The sequence below is a fragment of the Osmia lignaria genome, chromosome 10, assembly GCF_051020975.1.
Source record: "Osmia lignaria lignaria isolate PbOS001 chromosome 10, iyOsmLign1, whole genome shotgun sequence".
NCBI classification, from domain to species: domain Eukaryota; kingdom Metazoa; phylum Arthropoda; class Insecta; order Hymenoptera; family Megachilidae; genus Osmia; species Osmia lignaria.
The window spans coordinates 7,839,357-7,854,384 of NC_135041.1; the positions used below are offsets into that span (position 1 = coordinate 7,839,357).

Here is a 15,028-nt window from a genome sequence, read left to right on the forward strand (position 1 = left end):
GGGAGGATGATCGAATAGCAGCAAAGTTTGCGGCAGCCGCGCCGATGATACATCCCCCTTGCTCGATCTTCGACGCGAACTTCGCGATGTGCCGAGAAAAAGAGAGACTAAGGGTAACGGAGATGCTGCGGAATTGTACGTCTTTGTTCTTTCTTCTCTTCTTAACTTTTCTAGGTCCTAGTACGACACGCAAAGCATAAAAAGTATCGCTAATTAAACTGAAACTATATACTCTATATTGGAAAAATATTAAAAATATAATCAATTCAATTTCTTTCGACTTTGATATTTTTACATTTCATTATTTCAGTCTGCACAAAAGGGGAATAAAATCTAGATTATAAAGTCACAAACAAACGCATGTAATCTCGAAAAGTCCATAAAAATCTCGCGATGAAACATTCACGGATTTCCTAAAAGAAAAAAAAGATGGATATACACGGCTTCTTTTATTCGACACGAGGTTGGTAGGTTAAAGAAAATCGCTGGTAAGAACGGTCCACTGGAGCCGCTCGTTAGCAGCTCCTCCAAGTTCGACACGGGGCCGTTTTCAAACGATTTCCTTGCATTATTCCCGTTGACACGGTTCGCTTCTGCCTGTCCCAACGATGACTTTGAAATGCTGACGATTTTCGCGCCGACAATGGCCCGGTAACGAATTGAAACGGATATTACGCGCGGCCAAGCTGGCACAAGGCGTAAGATACACGCGCGACAACGCGGCCGAGCACTCGCGCGTATGGTATTCACCTGTGTGAATACCGAGTTAACGATACAAAAAGGTGAAAACCACGTCGACCTACCGCTTTGTGACTGATTTCTCGCCTTTAAATCAGAAACTACAATATCTCTTCGGTATCGTAGATTAATTTTTTAAATAAAATTTCCTTAATGGATCTCGCAGCGAGAAGTAGGAAACGTAAAACTCAGACGAATATACGAAATTACTCGAGCGTGTTGGATCTCTCCTTAGACGCGCGTCGTGCATCCTTTAAAAAGCTACACCTTCATTGTCAAAGTGCACGTGCTCACCCTTCGCGGCGAAGGGGTTGCTCTTACGCGGAGCCCAACTTGAAAGCGCCTTCGCTTTGCGGCTATACTGAATGATACACGCGAATCTCTTTGAATCTTTCCAAATGCACACGAGCGGAGTAAACGCGATACGTCTTAAAAGAAAAAAGAAAACTGAATTAAGTAAACAAGATTTCGTGATGTAATGGCGAAGTAAACTTTTCAAATTTCCACGAGCCCAAAGGTAACTTAAAACTTCGGTAACTTAGTATATGGATAATCTGATTGCATAGAACTTGATCCGCATTATCCGTAATCATCCACCACCTTTGACCCCCCTGTTAGATCCCGAATCATGCACATCACCGTCTGAAACTTTAAATCGCTGTGTGCCATCGTTCCGTTCTATGGGATCAAAATACAGGAGGGGTAATACACTGAGGGGTAGTAGAGGGTGAGATTATCGAAGCTGGTCACGTTCGGGGCTGCTGTTCGTAACACACGCGCTGTGGGAACAAACGAGATCGCGTGGAAAAAAAAAGGGCAAGAAACGTCGTTCGATGGTAGACGTTATTACGAGACACGGTAGAACGTTAGGGGCGAAAGATCGCTCGCAAAGCAACGCGTCGAGGTGAGAGGCGACCGGTTAACACTTCACACCGTCCGGATGTATCAATTGGTGAAACCCCGCTGCTGAAAATTGTAGGGAGAAAAACATTTAACCAGATTGCCGAGCTGTGAATCAGGAAAATGAACGTCAACGGGTATAGCCGGATAAGGTGGTCGAAAGTGACCAAATTCGACTTGCGATGGCTCGTTCGATAGCTTATCAAGAAACGTGAACTTCTACGCATTTACTGCCTCGTCTCGTTCAAATTTTACAACATATTTAAAAATCATTGAAATCGATAGGTTCTACGCACCGGCTAATCCTTTGAGTTCTATATATTAAATTGTCACTTCAATTTGTAATTGTTAGAACGCATTATAAATGATTGAGATGTGCGTACGATTGGTCATCGATAGTGACTTGGATGAATTTCTGAGCATTTCACTGTGTAACGTAACCTCCCGCAGATGGGGTATCCTTTTAACACGACTAGGCAATAAAGCACGGTAGTTCGTGAAGGGAGCAGAAGAAGAGACAGGATTTACGCGGGATTGTATTACCGAGCACACTGCAGCTGCCTGGTGTCACATTTTATAACGTTGCGAGTGACATTAGCCCCGTCCGTTCTCGTGTTCAACTGTCGGAGACACGAGGCCACGGAATCCATTTAAAGATAGTACATCTGCCTGGCCTCAGTTAATAAGTGCCATTTACTCTGAACCGGCTACTTCGTACCGAGTTACGTCGATTCCTCGAATGATCGTTCCACGACATACCGATTTTCAAGAGGGACACTTCTATCTTTTACTGTCGTCGACGTTTATTCTTCGTTTTATTCAACTTAGCCGTTAAAATTTAATTATTACAGCTCGTAATAAGGAAAATTTCTTTTTTAATTATTACTTTAATTAAAAACAAAAGTACCACCTAAAAATACTTTCTACAACTTCTGCAGGCTATTCAAAGTGTTAATTATGGATAACAAGATTCTACTATCGATATAGCACGAAGATTCGAAATGGTATTACTCCTCTATCTACCAGAAGCTGATATGATTAATTAATTGAACATCTGTGATTGCTATTGCCGTGTCTCGTGATACGAACTGTAGTAACATAAATAAATGAGAACTTCGAGGCACGGTTGTTGCGTCGCTGCTTTATTGAATAGTTGATGAATTTCGGATTGGAACGAGGAATTCGTCAATTCGGTATTAATTCCATAATGTGAGCAATAAATTCATAATAAGCGTTTGCACTACTGTTTATAAATAAATGAATGAATAAAACAGAGGTGGATGCATCGTTCAACTGGTTGGAGGCCAATGATCATTTGCTCGGCTGACAGACGATGGATCCTTTCCTCGAAGCGTTTCCTCGTTACCGGATGAGATTAATATTCAAAGAGTGGCTCGTGGAAACGAGATCCTCGAGCCCCTGCCGCGAGGGGGTGTAACGCTCGTAAACTACGTGGGTCATCGAACGCGAAAGCCTCGGATATTCTTACGCCTTCAAAATCGCGATAACGTCGACCTTTCCTTCAAGGCGTCGCCTTGAATATTCACCACTGTCGCACCTGTTATTAGCGAGTGCACCCTTAAAGGCACAACCCCTGTCGTAAGAGGGTAGCATACACTGTTAGTACGTTTTTGTCCAAGGTAATATTATTTTCGAAGAATAAATTTCGAAGGGGTGAAATGATTCATGGCGCACGGCACGAAGATTAAAATTATAATCATTAGGGTTTCTATTAGGGATTTGTTCGCAATTAATATTAAAAGAACGAGATTGATAATTAAGGGTAAGGCGCGGTTAGAGGCAGCGGGCTTCGAAGCGTCAATCACGTTGGCTCGCTTGTTCTTTTACCGTGAAACGCGAACGAGCACCGCTTCCGACACGATAATTACGCTCTTCTGACGTTCGACTCTCGCGTGGTTAATTGCAATTCTTCGCTCGTTTCGACGTTTACGATGAACGCGTACCCGAGAACGAACGCGCCTCGAACGAGCGATTAAAATTACAATCGAAACTTTGTCGCGTCGAGAATCGTTTCGAACGAGTCGATACGGTGAATTACAAAGTGATACCTTTGTAATTAACCCTTTCTGTCGGAATGTTTCAATTTTCCATCTGTTAATTTCTTTAAGTTGCCATTTTTATGCTAATCTCTCGATCGTTTTACGATGGAATTCGATTAATTTTGACGGAAACGACGTGGAAGGATTGCAATGTTAATTGCCAATGTGACAGAAGAGTTACAGCGAAACGTCGAGCTGCGAATTTTCCTCGTAGCACAACTACTGCTCGAGAAATAAAGGAGTTGTCGAGCGAAAAATCGGCTCGTCCGCCGATAAATTTCATTTAACGGGTCCGTAACAAGGGAAACGTTCTCGTCCAGTCTCACCTTTTCCTCCATCGGACGGGACAGACTTCATTATTCTCCTCGCAGCGGTCATAATTTCCTTTCTTTTCACTGTTTTTCTTTTTTATTTCTCGCTTGGAAGTACGATTCAATTTCAAACGGGGAGAACGACCCCGAGTCGAGTTACGGATCCTTGTGTCACTTTACCTTTCTTTCGCGAGCGACGACGGGGTGTCAGATTTTTATTAGAAGAATTCTTTGAACGCGTCTCGGCTTTCTGGCTGTCTCTCGTACTCGACCGTGTCTTCTGGCTCTCGTGTGTCCGAACGTATTTCCACGGATCGAATAAACTATGCTTGATAACGAACAATTTCGAACGCCGTACTTCCCTTTGACCGTGTCTGTACCGTCGGGCTAGTTAGACGTTTCTTTTAAAAAAAAAAGCAAAGGAATTATCAGGATCCAACCAATCTGTTCTCGACACTCCCACAGTCGAGTTTCTTTCTTCTAATCACGCGTAAACAGAATATTCCGTAATTTTGCTAGAGTGGCTTGTAATTGGAAAGCGAGACTTTGCTTGATTGTCCAGAAAATTACCGGTGTACCAGTTACCATTTTTAGAAAAGCGAGTGAAAGTTTGAGAGAAGCAATTTTGGCAGCGGTATAAAGTAAGTAAAATTGCTTCCGACGTTTTCTTTCTTCCTGCAAATATTTCACAATAATATGCTTGTTCTATCGCGAGAGTAAAGCGAGCGTCGTGCGATCGCAAAAAGCAACGGCAATAACAGCGGCAACGGACGAGTCTTAACGAAGTGGCCAGATCCCGAGTGAAAAGAACGTTTGATGTCTGACCATGGTTCAGAGGCTGTATACAGTCTCGTTATCGAGCGTCCCGAGTAACGACGCGTTCGTTACATCATAATTGGATCACACGCTCGGCCCTATCCACGTCCTCGCGGCTCACCCGCTCCAATCTTCCACTCAGACAACACTCGACTCAATATGTGACAGCAACGCCACCTTCAATTACCCTTTTAACTTCCAATATATATCAGACGGCCGGACAATTCGTCCCCTTAATCGGTGTAGGTGTTGTTACGCGGCTAGCTACTAGCTGAAGCTTGATGGCACGTATCGTGAATGAGGGGGGGAAGGAAAACGTGGATATATACGGCGACAGAACCACCTGAAACGTCGAACGTGCCTCGAATTAGAATATTTTGCTGGAACAGCCGCGAGCACGGGGACGTTGTAGCGAAAGCAGAAATTTTATCGACGCCTCCAGGGATTCCTTGACTCGTGAATTTTCCTCGAACGTGCCACTACTCCTCGTACTCTGGGACTTGTCGCGCGATGACGAGACTCCTGTCGCCTCGCGAGTTCCCTTCTCGAGATGGTAGATTTTCCTGGGAACGTTTCCGCTGAACGTTCCTCAAAATTCTTCTTATTTCACGAATATTCCGATATTCGAATACGAGTTGAATTCGTGCCGAATTAAAATTCCATGAATTCGCAAACTGCGAGATATCATCCACCGTTAAAAATATGAAGAATGACAGAAGTTTGTCATTAATCTTCGTTGCACTCTGTCGCGTTCAGTTAGCGAATACATCGGAGAGAAATGAAAGGGAAAGAAGAGAAGACAGCGGGAAAAATCAGCTCGGTCAGGATTCGTCGAACGTTTAATCGTGATCGGGAACGCAATTCCGTTACGAGCAGCACTAATCAACTCCCGCGGCGCGGATAAAGCTCCTAATGAGATTGCGAACGTGGCGGGTGGGGTCGGAGGTGAATTTTCCGGACGGAGACAAATAAATACAGCTTAGGTTAAGAACCTTCAGACAGCTGTACACCGTTTCACTACGAACAACCGGATTCCTGATTGCACGTAACGGACAAATGAAGCGGAGGGTAGGAGTAGCTGAAAACAAGATGAACGACGACGACGACGTCCGACCGACTGGGGTACTGCAGAATAGAGGAGAGAAGATCGAGATGGATGCAGAGGGAAAAGCAACGGAAGAACGGAGTAAGCAGCAATTTGGTGCGTTAACTGCCTGGACCCCTTCTTCGAACCGGCTTAATCCGTTTGCGCGAGTAAATCAGTTAAGCTGAAATTGGGTTATATTTCCTAATCGATACGATGGATTAGGTTATCCTGCTGCTACGTTCGATGGATCGTTGCTCATGGTACACGATTCTCGCGATAGAACTTCGCGTTTGTAATAGTTAGGCTGCTGGATTAACGCGTTCGCCTTCGCAGTAGAAATAGACGAGTATAGTCAGACATATTGGAACATACTGACTGGCAGGATATTAATTGGTGGTCAATGCTACGAATTTAATTAAACGATTACAAAATATAAAAGGATTTTGAATACCAGTAAGATTATATACTAATAATAAGTTTTTGTAAATTTATAAAAATTTATTTTGATTTATTATTTTAAAAAATTTACCCGGTGTTAAAGTAGAATCTAATCTATTTTCAAAAATTAATATATTGATTAGTGAAGCTTTAGCTAAATTGAACCATTATATTGAGTTATTAAAGATATTATAGGGTGCAAAATATTAAGCATAACTGACGAAATTACAAAACGTACAAAAGACATTAATCTTAACTTAAATCTATCATTTTTAAATGAAAAAGTTTCATATAAATATTAGAAGAGGAATTTTTAAAAGTAATTAAATTAAAGAACTATATTTACCTAATTAAAAACTGTGGCTGTCTCTATGGTCCACCGTCTGGGGATTGCACAATACGTTGTTGAATAGATGATTTAAACATCGAATTCGAAAAATGTTACTGGCTGTCGTCCAACTTTTAAGACTCCCATTATTTCCCCATTAAATTTCTTTCGCCGTCCCGTTTTTGCCCGGCGACGAGTCCGCCGATACTTTTAGTAAATTAATTTTCTGCCGCCGTCTGTTCTCCACTTAATGATCCCAAAGAAAAAGAAATATTTATTACTCGGTATTTCTTTCTTCGCTTCTTCTGTTGCTCGCTCTGATAAAGCAACGAATGTCGAGACTTTTGCCAGTGATATTTTCTTTTTTTTTTTTTTTGTTCATTTATTTTCTCTTTTTTTTCTTCTTCCATGTCGTTTTCCGCTTCTCTCCTTCTTCGTCTCCTCTTTGCGTCGTGTCTGATTGCTTCCTGCCCGAGGAAATACGAGCGAGCGGACGTTTATAGGATCCGCGAAACGAGTAGAGCCGAGCCGGCGATTATTTATGGTATTTGTCGAGCTATGTTAAATAACTTATACGTTATGCGACACGAGGTGAGACATCTTAATGATACCCCGTGGGACGAACACGAGAACCTTCCGGTCTACGGGATTGGGAAGAGAAAGAAGAAAAATGATGTACGCTTTGAACTGACCTCGCGATTTCGTAGCTTCAGATTGCTTTGAAATGTTATTTCGTAAATATTCGCTGTCGCTCTCTTCATACTATTCATAGGATATTTCAAAGGATTTCCGAGCAGTTTTCATACAAATCTGACATAACGTTATTCTTGATGGTAGCTGATGAAAACGAATTAACGTGTAGAGCGGTATTTTAGGGTATCCACTGGTTTATTTAAAAAAATGAGTAGAATAAAAATAATCGAAATAACAAATTAACCCACTTTTTTTCATCTCAATTAGTAACTCGTTCTTCCGATTCTGTGGGTTAAAAATACAGGATTTACAAACGTTACAGTCGAATCCTCTCGTACAATCTCGAAATGATCAACAGAAGCTATGAATGGCATTATGCGCGATCCACCCTCTTCTTTGTTCGAAATCTTATGGAAGAATAACGAATGAAAACGGGCTAAGCGGCTAGTGGAATAAAACCGGCACGAACTTAACAATACCCCAGAGCGCCAATATTGAATTTTCCGCTTAAGATTCCGGTGGACTATGGGGGTGGGCAGGTGTTGCATCAGAATAGGGGCTGGAATTACGCGGACTGAACATGGCTGCTCGCAAATTTCGCCCAAAAGTCTCTGGTCGCCATTCAAATCGGGGAAAACTCGAACAACGATTATAGCCCTTGCTTGGACCAAGCTACTTTCTTCGATCAGTTAACCAGGCCAAGTTGTTTTGTCAATTTTGACCACTCGAGCATGATTTCTTTCCCCCCGGTTATTGGGGAGAGATTTGAGGGGATTCGAGAGGTCGGTACTCGTGTTTCCCTTAATTCGAGTTTCATTTAAGCGGCGGTTCCCTTAAATCGACCTATTACCGAGGGTGATTTTGTTGATGTTTCAGATTTACAATCTACTTTACTGTGAAAAATAAAATAAGATATATAATTATGAAGCATTAATATGCATAGGATATCCTTCTATTTTCTTTCTTCATTTGTAAATATTATATTCGAAAATCTATCTAAATTGTGACAATTAATATCTACACCAAATTCATTAAAAATTAAATTATTTTTTTATTAAAACTTCCAAGCGACTGTTTTATAATGATCAAAGCATTAATACGGGTACAATATAAAGGTGACATAAATTGATATTTGTGTATATCTATCCTTATTTAGCATCATAGAACACGTCCTCTAAACGTCCGTACGTTATCGACGAATCACCCTCTTATTCATCTAGACTCTCCGTATTGAATCCCTGTTTCAACGTTGCCCTTTTCATCCCTCGTTGGAGAAGATTCGGCCCACCTCTCGATACGGGGATGAAGATAAATATCGCTGATGAAAATAAAATCCTTGACGTAGGTCGGACGGGGCGAGGATTTAACCTGTCACCCTCTCCCTCATCCAGCAAGAGGGCCAAAACCTCGTCGAAAGCTGAACACAAACGCGTTCGGCTTAATGGGAGCGATTTTTACGCGCCGTCTCGTTGTCACCGTTCGCCAATCGTGCTTACGCTTCTTTTTTCTTTGGATAAACCTCTTTTTATACTCATCCTTCCACTTCGTCTCTTTTTATCATTGTTTTTCGGTGACATAACGGACGATCAATCGGCTGATGCATATTTTGTTCTTGTTATCAGACGAGCAACGACGGAGAGAATAATTGAAGGGGGCAAGATGAATTAATTTGAAAGTACTTGATATGGGTGGGATGGATTTCGCGTACGAAATTAAATGTCACCTTTAAAATTCTCATTTAATATTTTGAAGGGATTTAGACAAAAGGTACTAGGTATTAATACGTATTTAATTAATCATCTACACTTCTCAACTGAAATATATTAATTAGTATAGCTTCATGTCTGTATGTCAATAAAGATATTTTAATTAAAAGAGGTAGAATTTGTGCATTTCGGTATTGATTCTTCCCTCTTTTAATTAAATAATGTAAATTTTTATTAATTTGAACATTTTTATAAAATGTTTAATTAGGTTTTTGAAATTCACAGTATAAATACTCATATTCAGCCAGGCATACCTCAATATGGGTTATTAAATTTAAATTTATTATTTCAAATTATTAATGCCATTGCAATAAAATGTTAAAAAATATATTTTGTTCGTGACAGTAATAACGATGATTTGGTTTTTTATTGCAGGCTTCCACCACCTCAACAGCAGGTGACAGTCGGCTCGGTGGGTGGTGGTTTGGGTGCGGGCGCTGGAAATGGTGGCACAGGCACGGTGGGCGCTCAAGGTCAAGCCATGGTAATGCCAGGATTTCCACTCCGTGCAGCAGCGGTGCCCCATTATTCACCTTATTCGCCGTCACGTTTTCACATCGACAAACGCTGCCAGCATAGATGTTCCTGGAAATGTTTCTCGATCGCGCTGATCCTCCTGGCTGTTGCGCTCACAGCGATGTTGGCTTACTTCGCCAGTAAGTACAAACGTTATTACATTAAATATTATTTAAATTATGAAAAACTTTGTCGATTTTCCAATGCGAAGTTGAAACATTCATGTTAGAACTGACTTAAAATATTCTTATATTAACCATCGGACGGCGGACCATGAAGAGAGCCCCATGTGTTTTGTAAGTTTAGGTCTGAATTAACTGAAACTCCGCTGTTCAACGAAAATTAGAAACAATTCACCAATGGTTCGTGCAAGAAAAACATATAGGTACATCCTATCAAAAGAAATCGATGCCTGATCAATACTCTGGACAAACTACTGAAACTCTGTCGGAGGGAAAAAAAAATTGGCGAGAGTAGCTTTGCAAGTCGATCTCCGGTTAACAAGTCCAATAACGAGAAGAGAATTTGCTTTTCCGCTCGTTTCCAATGTTACTCGACTCCCCTTTTGGTCCGGTTTCACAGGATTTCGAGAGGATTGTGTCGTCGTTTGAAGAGGAACGAAGGTCGGATCGATCGGCACGTGCGTTTAGAAATTTGCTGCGGTGTTGCGGTCCCGTGGTAACGGGAAAACGCGTAATCAAACGGCCGTCTGGGCAGGAATCAAAATACAGTTAATTCATCTATTATGTATGAGCAGGTTGGTCGATTCGATGGGTCTCTCGTTGAACCGGCTCTTATTTACCGCTCACGTTGCGTCGTAATTTATTGCTACTCGGCCCGGAAAATCCTCCTGTCCGTTAATCTGCAATTTACGGTACAATAACTCATTATTAACTTGCAGATTCGGTTAGGCGGTCTACGATTCCACGGGTGCTGGTCGACGTGAAACTTCGATTCGCCTAACTTGTGATAATCTATGTACAAATAGGTGTACAGTACCGATCCAGTACCGTCGTTTCGCAATTTCCACACGGTCCACGTTCGAATTCGCCTTTAGCACTGTCATACCGTTAATTATTTCGATGCGATCGCATTTGATACCTCTTGCTCTGAACAACGAGTCGGGGAAATGAAATTTCAAATGTACCTGTACAACCTTTAAAGAGCTTAGAATATTCACAATTCGAAGCATTAATGATAGATAATTTTAAATAAAAGAAAATAATGACGTAAGAAGAAATATTGATAATTTATGATCGATCAGGAACGGAGTTTATTTGAACGTAAAATTGGTTCATTTCTTTGGAGTAATGCATCGATATCGATTCGAACTCACCCTCTAGTATCCCCCTGTGAACGAGGAACATCGTAATGTCTCGAGGCCGATCATTATTGGCCGGAAACGCAGTCCATGCTGTCGAACCGCTTCCTCGTGCTCCATCGGTCGGCAATATTTTCACCTCTCCCCTAAACCGGATGATGGTAACCGCCGCTCACGCTGCTAAACGAACCATTGCGCTAGTAACGTTACGACGTAGCTGCACTTCCTATCGAAAGATCCGGACTTCCGTCGTTAAACGGTATTTAATTTGGTGGTGTACAGCCCGCGGGAGCATCTGCGTTCACTGATCGTTTCTCTTCCTGGTATTTGCGTTCTCTCTCCGACTTTATTATACATCCTGACGTCTGCGTTTATTTAGCTTCTTATCAAACAAATTTCTCTCCATAAATGCCGTTTTGCGATATACGTACCACTTAATATCCAACATTTTATCTGTAAATTGCTAAGTATAATTGCACCAACATCTTATAGTAGGTACCCAATTTCCAGAAAATGTTTTATGCAACCCATCTAAAGCTACGAGGCTCATCGCTTGAAAGATCCGAAACAATCTCGAAATTCTGACTTAAATTCATAATGCCTGGAAAGTGAGTGAACAACCTCTACAATAAAACTTTCACAATTTTCAAACTACTCGTACGAACGGCAAACATCGAGCGTTCTCCTCGCCGCACACCGGTTAACCATTCCACCCCATAGTTGAAAGGTGGTGGAGGATGGTTAGGGGGATTGGATAAGAAGCGAGAGATCAAAGAGTAGCCGGGCGAACAGCAGGAAGAATCTTGAGAGTGGCTTAGCCCAGCCCCGTTACACGAAAATTGCATCCCCGTCGAGAGACGAGAGGCAAAACCAGCCCGAGCCAGGGACCGATTAGAGAAATTAACGCTCCCTCGTTATCAACGTGAAACAGTGGCCTCCAGGGGAGGTGGGACGGGAATTGTGTTTTTGCATTCAGTCCGAGTCGACAAATCCCTGAATCCAAACTGGCGGTCAAGGTCTCCGACGCAGCGGAATTACGGTTTATCTTTCGAAGGTGGAGGAAATAAAGGGGATTTGACGGGAAAGAAGGGAATAAGGGGGTGGAGAGAGTCACATTGTGTTACGAATACGTACGTGTACACTTCCGGTCAAAAGTATGGTAACTTATGTATTTGTTTGAACGAGAGTGATTTTTTGTATAAAATAATATTTTATTAATTTAATACACCGAATGTGGTAACAATATTAGCCAATGAAATAATCTAAAATTTATAAAATGAAAGACAAGGGGTCTAAGAAACTCAACTTTCATATCAGAAAGTTCGGCTCATATTAATTTCGTATCATTTTCATTTTCTAAATTTTACACTGTTTAATATCCCTCTATATGTTTTGTAAATTCGGGTCTCGATTTACCCATACATAATTAAGAATTAATTATGATTTCATCGTATTAGATTTGAGCCAACCAAAACCCTGTAATTTCATTTGGACGTTTCTGAAAATATAATATCAGATAAATGAAACACATATTTTCTAAATAATGAAAGAATATAAACAGGCAAATACTTTTGAACGACAGTGTATGTATGCATGTATATAAAACATTCTCGAATCTCTTCTATCCCCGACTGAACTGTCCCTCGAATCCAGCGTCTGCATTCTTCTTCTTCTTCTACTTCCGCCATCGTCTGGTCTCGCCATCGTGTTCCTTTCTCGCATGTCTGAAAAGCGGAAGGAAGAAAAGAGGAGAAGATTGCAAAGCCGGATCGGCCTCGAGGAGACCTCGCCAGCTGTTATTTCTGCATTCCGGTAAATCGAGTCGGGGGAATCCAATCTGCCTGTTTGCTACTGCATCCAAACTACTCTCTTCCACACCCACGCCTTCCACTCCGCCCCCTTTCTGACCATCTCGTCGATTCAGAACCGGGTCCACCATGGCCGGCTTCGTCCTATCAACTTTTACGTTGTTTTCAACCGTGAAACGTTTCACAGTATAATTTTCTTCATGTTTCTTATTAGAATATCTCTAGTACGAACGAAACATTTCAAAATGCGTACAACTTCATTTTCCGACCAGCTGAAATAATAAATAATTTATTCAAGTTTATACTTTCTCTTTGACGTTCGCATTAATCGGCATTGTTTTTCGGTAATTCGATTTACGCCTCGTTGTTTTGGCAGTGAAATCTCTTCCGGATTCTCCGCTCTCGACGTAATTTCCGCGAACGAGCAACAAAAGAGAGAGAGAGAGCTGGATCGATTGAACGAAGCTGCTTTTTCGCCTCACTTTAAATATTGCCCTCGTTACTTCGTTGTACTCCGGGTATTTGTTGTTGATGGGAACGTTGCTCGAATCGGCCGCTATTAATAATAGCCGACGGATTTTTGCTACAATTTTCTTCCTACGATTCGAGCCGTTCTAAAGACACGATATTCATGGACAAAACGAATCGCCTTCTCTCCCTATCTGCCATTTTTCCACCCTCGAGTACCTGCGTTTTGATTTTCTTCCCCCTTCTTGAATTATCGTTGCAGCGATACGAAGGGTGCTTCTTCTGAACAATTTTGAACATGAAATATCCTGCAGGATGTTTTTCAAATGGTATAGTATTCGCAGAAATATAGCACGATCATTATTCTGATTAATTTATCAGAAACAACCCGTTTTGTTTACATCGTGTGCTAAATTGCATGTAATATTCAAAACTCCGTAAGAAGCTTTAATTCTCTAAAGGGAACGTCTTTTAACCATGAATTTATAATAATTTATTTCCATGAATAGTAACGAAAGGATGAATGGATCGATGGTAAACATTTCATTATAACGCAGAGGAAGAAGATGAAAATATAAGATGAGCGTGAGAGAGCAGATAATCCTTGGATAATCCGGGAATCATTCTCGGGAATGAATCGCTCTATCGATCCGAGGGAATATAATTGAAAAAGTTGTTCCTTTGCTCTTGTCGATCGACTAGCCTGTCGTTCTCACTCGACTTCACCTTTTCCCTGTGTCGAATCAAACGTTGGCGAATCAAGGTGCGAGATCCGTGTTCCGTTCTATAAACCATTTCAAATTTCCGATCCTTTCGACACTCAACTTTTATTACCTACCTCTTATTATATAGAATTTTATATTTCATACAGCGTTGAGACTGAACAAATTGAAATATAACTTTGAAAAATAAAAAAATAAAGAAGGGTGGAAAACTTTTATTATTAATTGAAAATACATTCAAGTTACAGTTTTTCACATAATTCTTCAATTTGCTGTTTCAAATTGTCAATTAACGCGGCGTCGAACGTGTTGAAAGTTTGATTAACCCTGAAACGTTGACGGGGAGGATTGAAGTTTTTGCATTTAATGCTCCCTGACAAAAGCCAACCTTCATCGACGCAACGCCCGAGCGTATTTGAAAAAAGGAAATGACCACGGGCAAGAATGAATTGGCTCGTCCAATTACCACAATAGTCTCTCTGATTTCGCGTGTCAGCCGTGACAGACAAATTACTGTACGCCGATGGAAAAGTCGACGCATGCGAGCTGTCGCGTAACCGAGGAATCGACTCGACCTGCAGATACAACCTGCGAAATAACTGGAAAAGAAGGAAGCATCCCCGCGGGATCGACGCTGCCGTTATGTAACTATCGTTGGAAATTGAGTTGCAGTGAACTGTGAATGACCTCATTTCGCGAGCATCAGGAGCAACCGTGGCGTCGTTTTCGTCCTCGTTCCGTGTCGCTCGCCATCGCCGTTTCGATGTCCCTCTTCGCGTGTCACACACGTCCTTTTCGAGCTATGTGTATGTACACATACGTACACCTATGACATTTTAAGTATTCGAGTGAAGATGTATACTTAAATCCAAAGGATGCCTTTTTCAAAAACAGCGTTCGAAAAGTAGGACACTCGGCGCGACACGTGAAACAGTATTCACTGTGGATCGAATTCGGTGTCAGTAGTCGCGCGAATCCAATCCGAAACCGTCAAGATTCCCACCCCCTACCCTATGAATCCATCAGCGAAACGAGGAAAAAAAAATATATTACCAG

At 41.5% G+C, this 15,028-nt stretch overlaps 1 protein-coding gene across 7 annotated transcripts in view; it reads left to right on the forward strand.

The window, feature by feature from the left end:
* Ten-a (Teneurin-a transmembrane protein) overlaps positions 1-15,028 on the forward strand; it is a 449,881-nt gene that overhangs the window by 406,948 nt on the left and 27,905 nt on the right. For all 7 annotated transcript variants that reach the window (XM_034339675.2, XM_034339673.2, XM_034339676.2 and 4 more), the window contains one exon: positions 9,513-9,793. In XM_034339675.2, the coding sequence (XP_034195566.1) occupies positions 9,513-9,793 (281 nt within the window). The remainder of the gene's footprint in view (positions 1-9,512; positions 9,794-15,028) is intronic.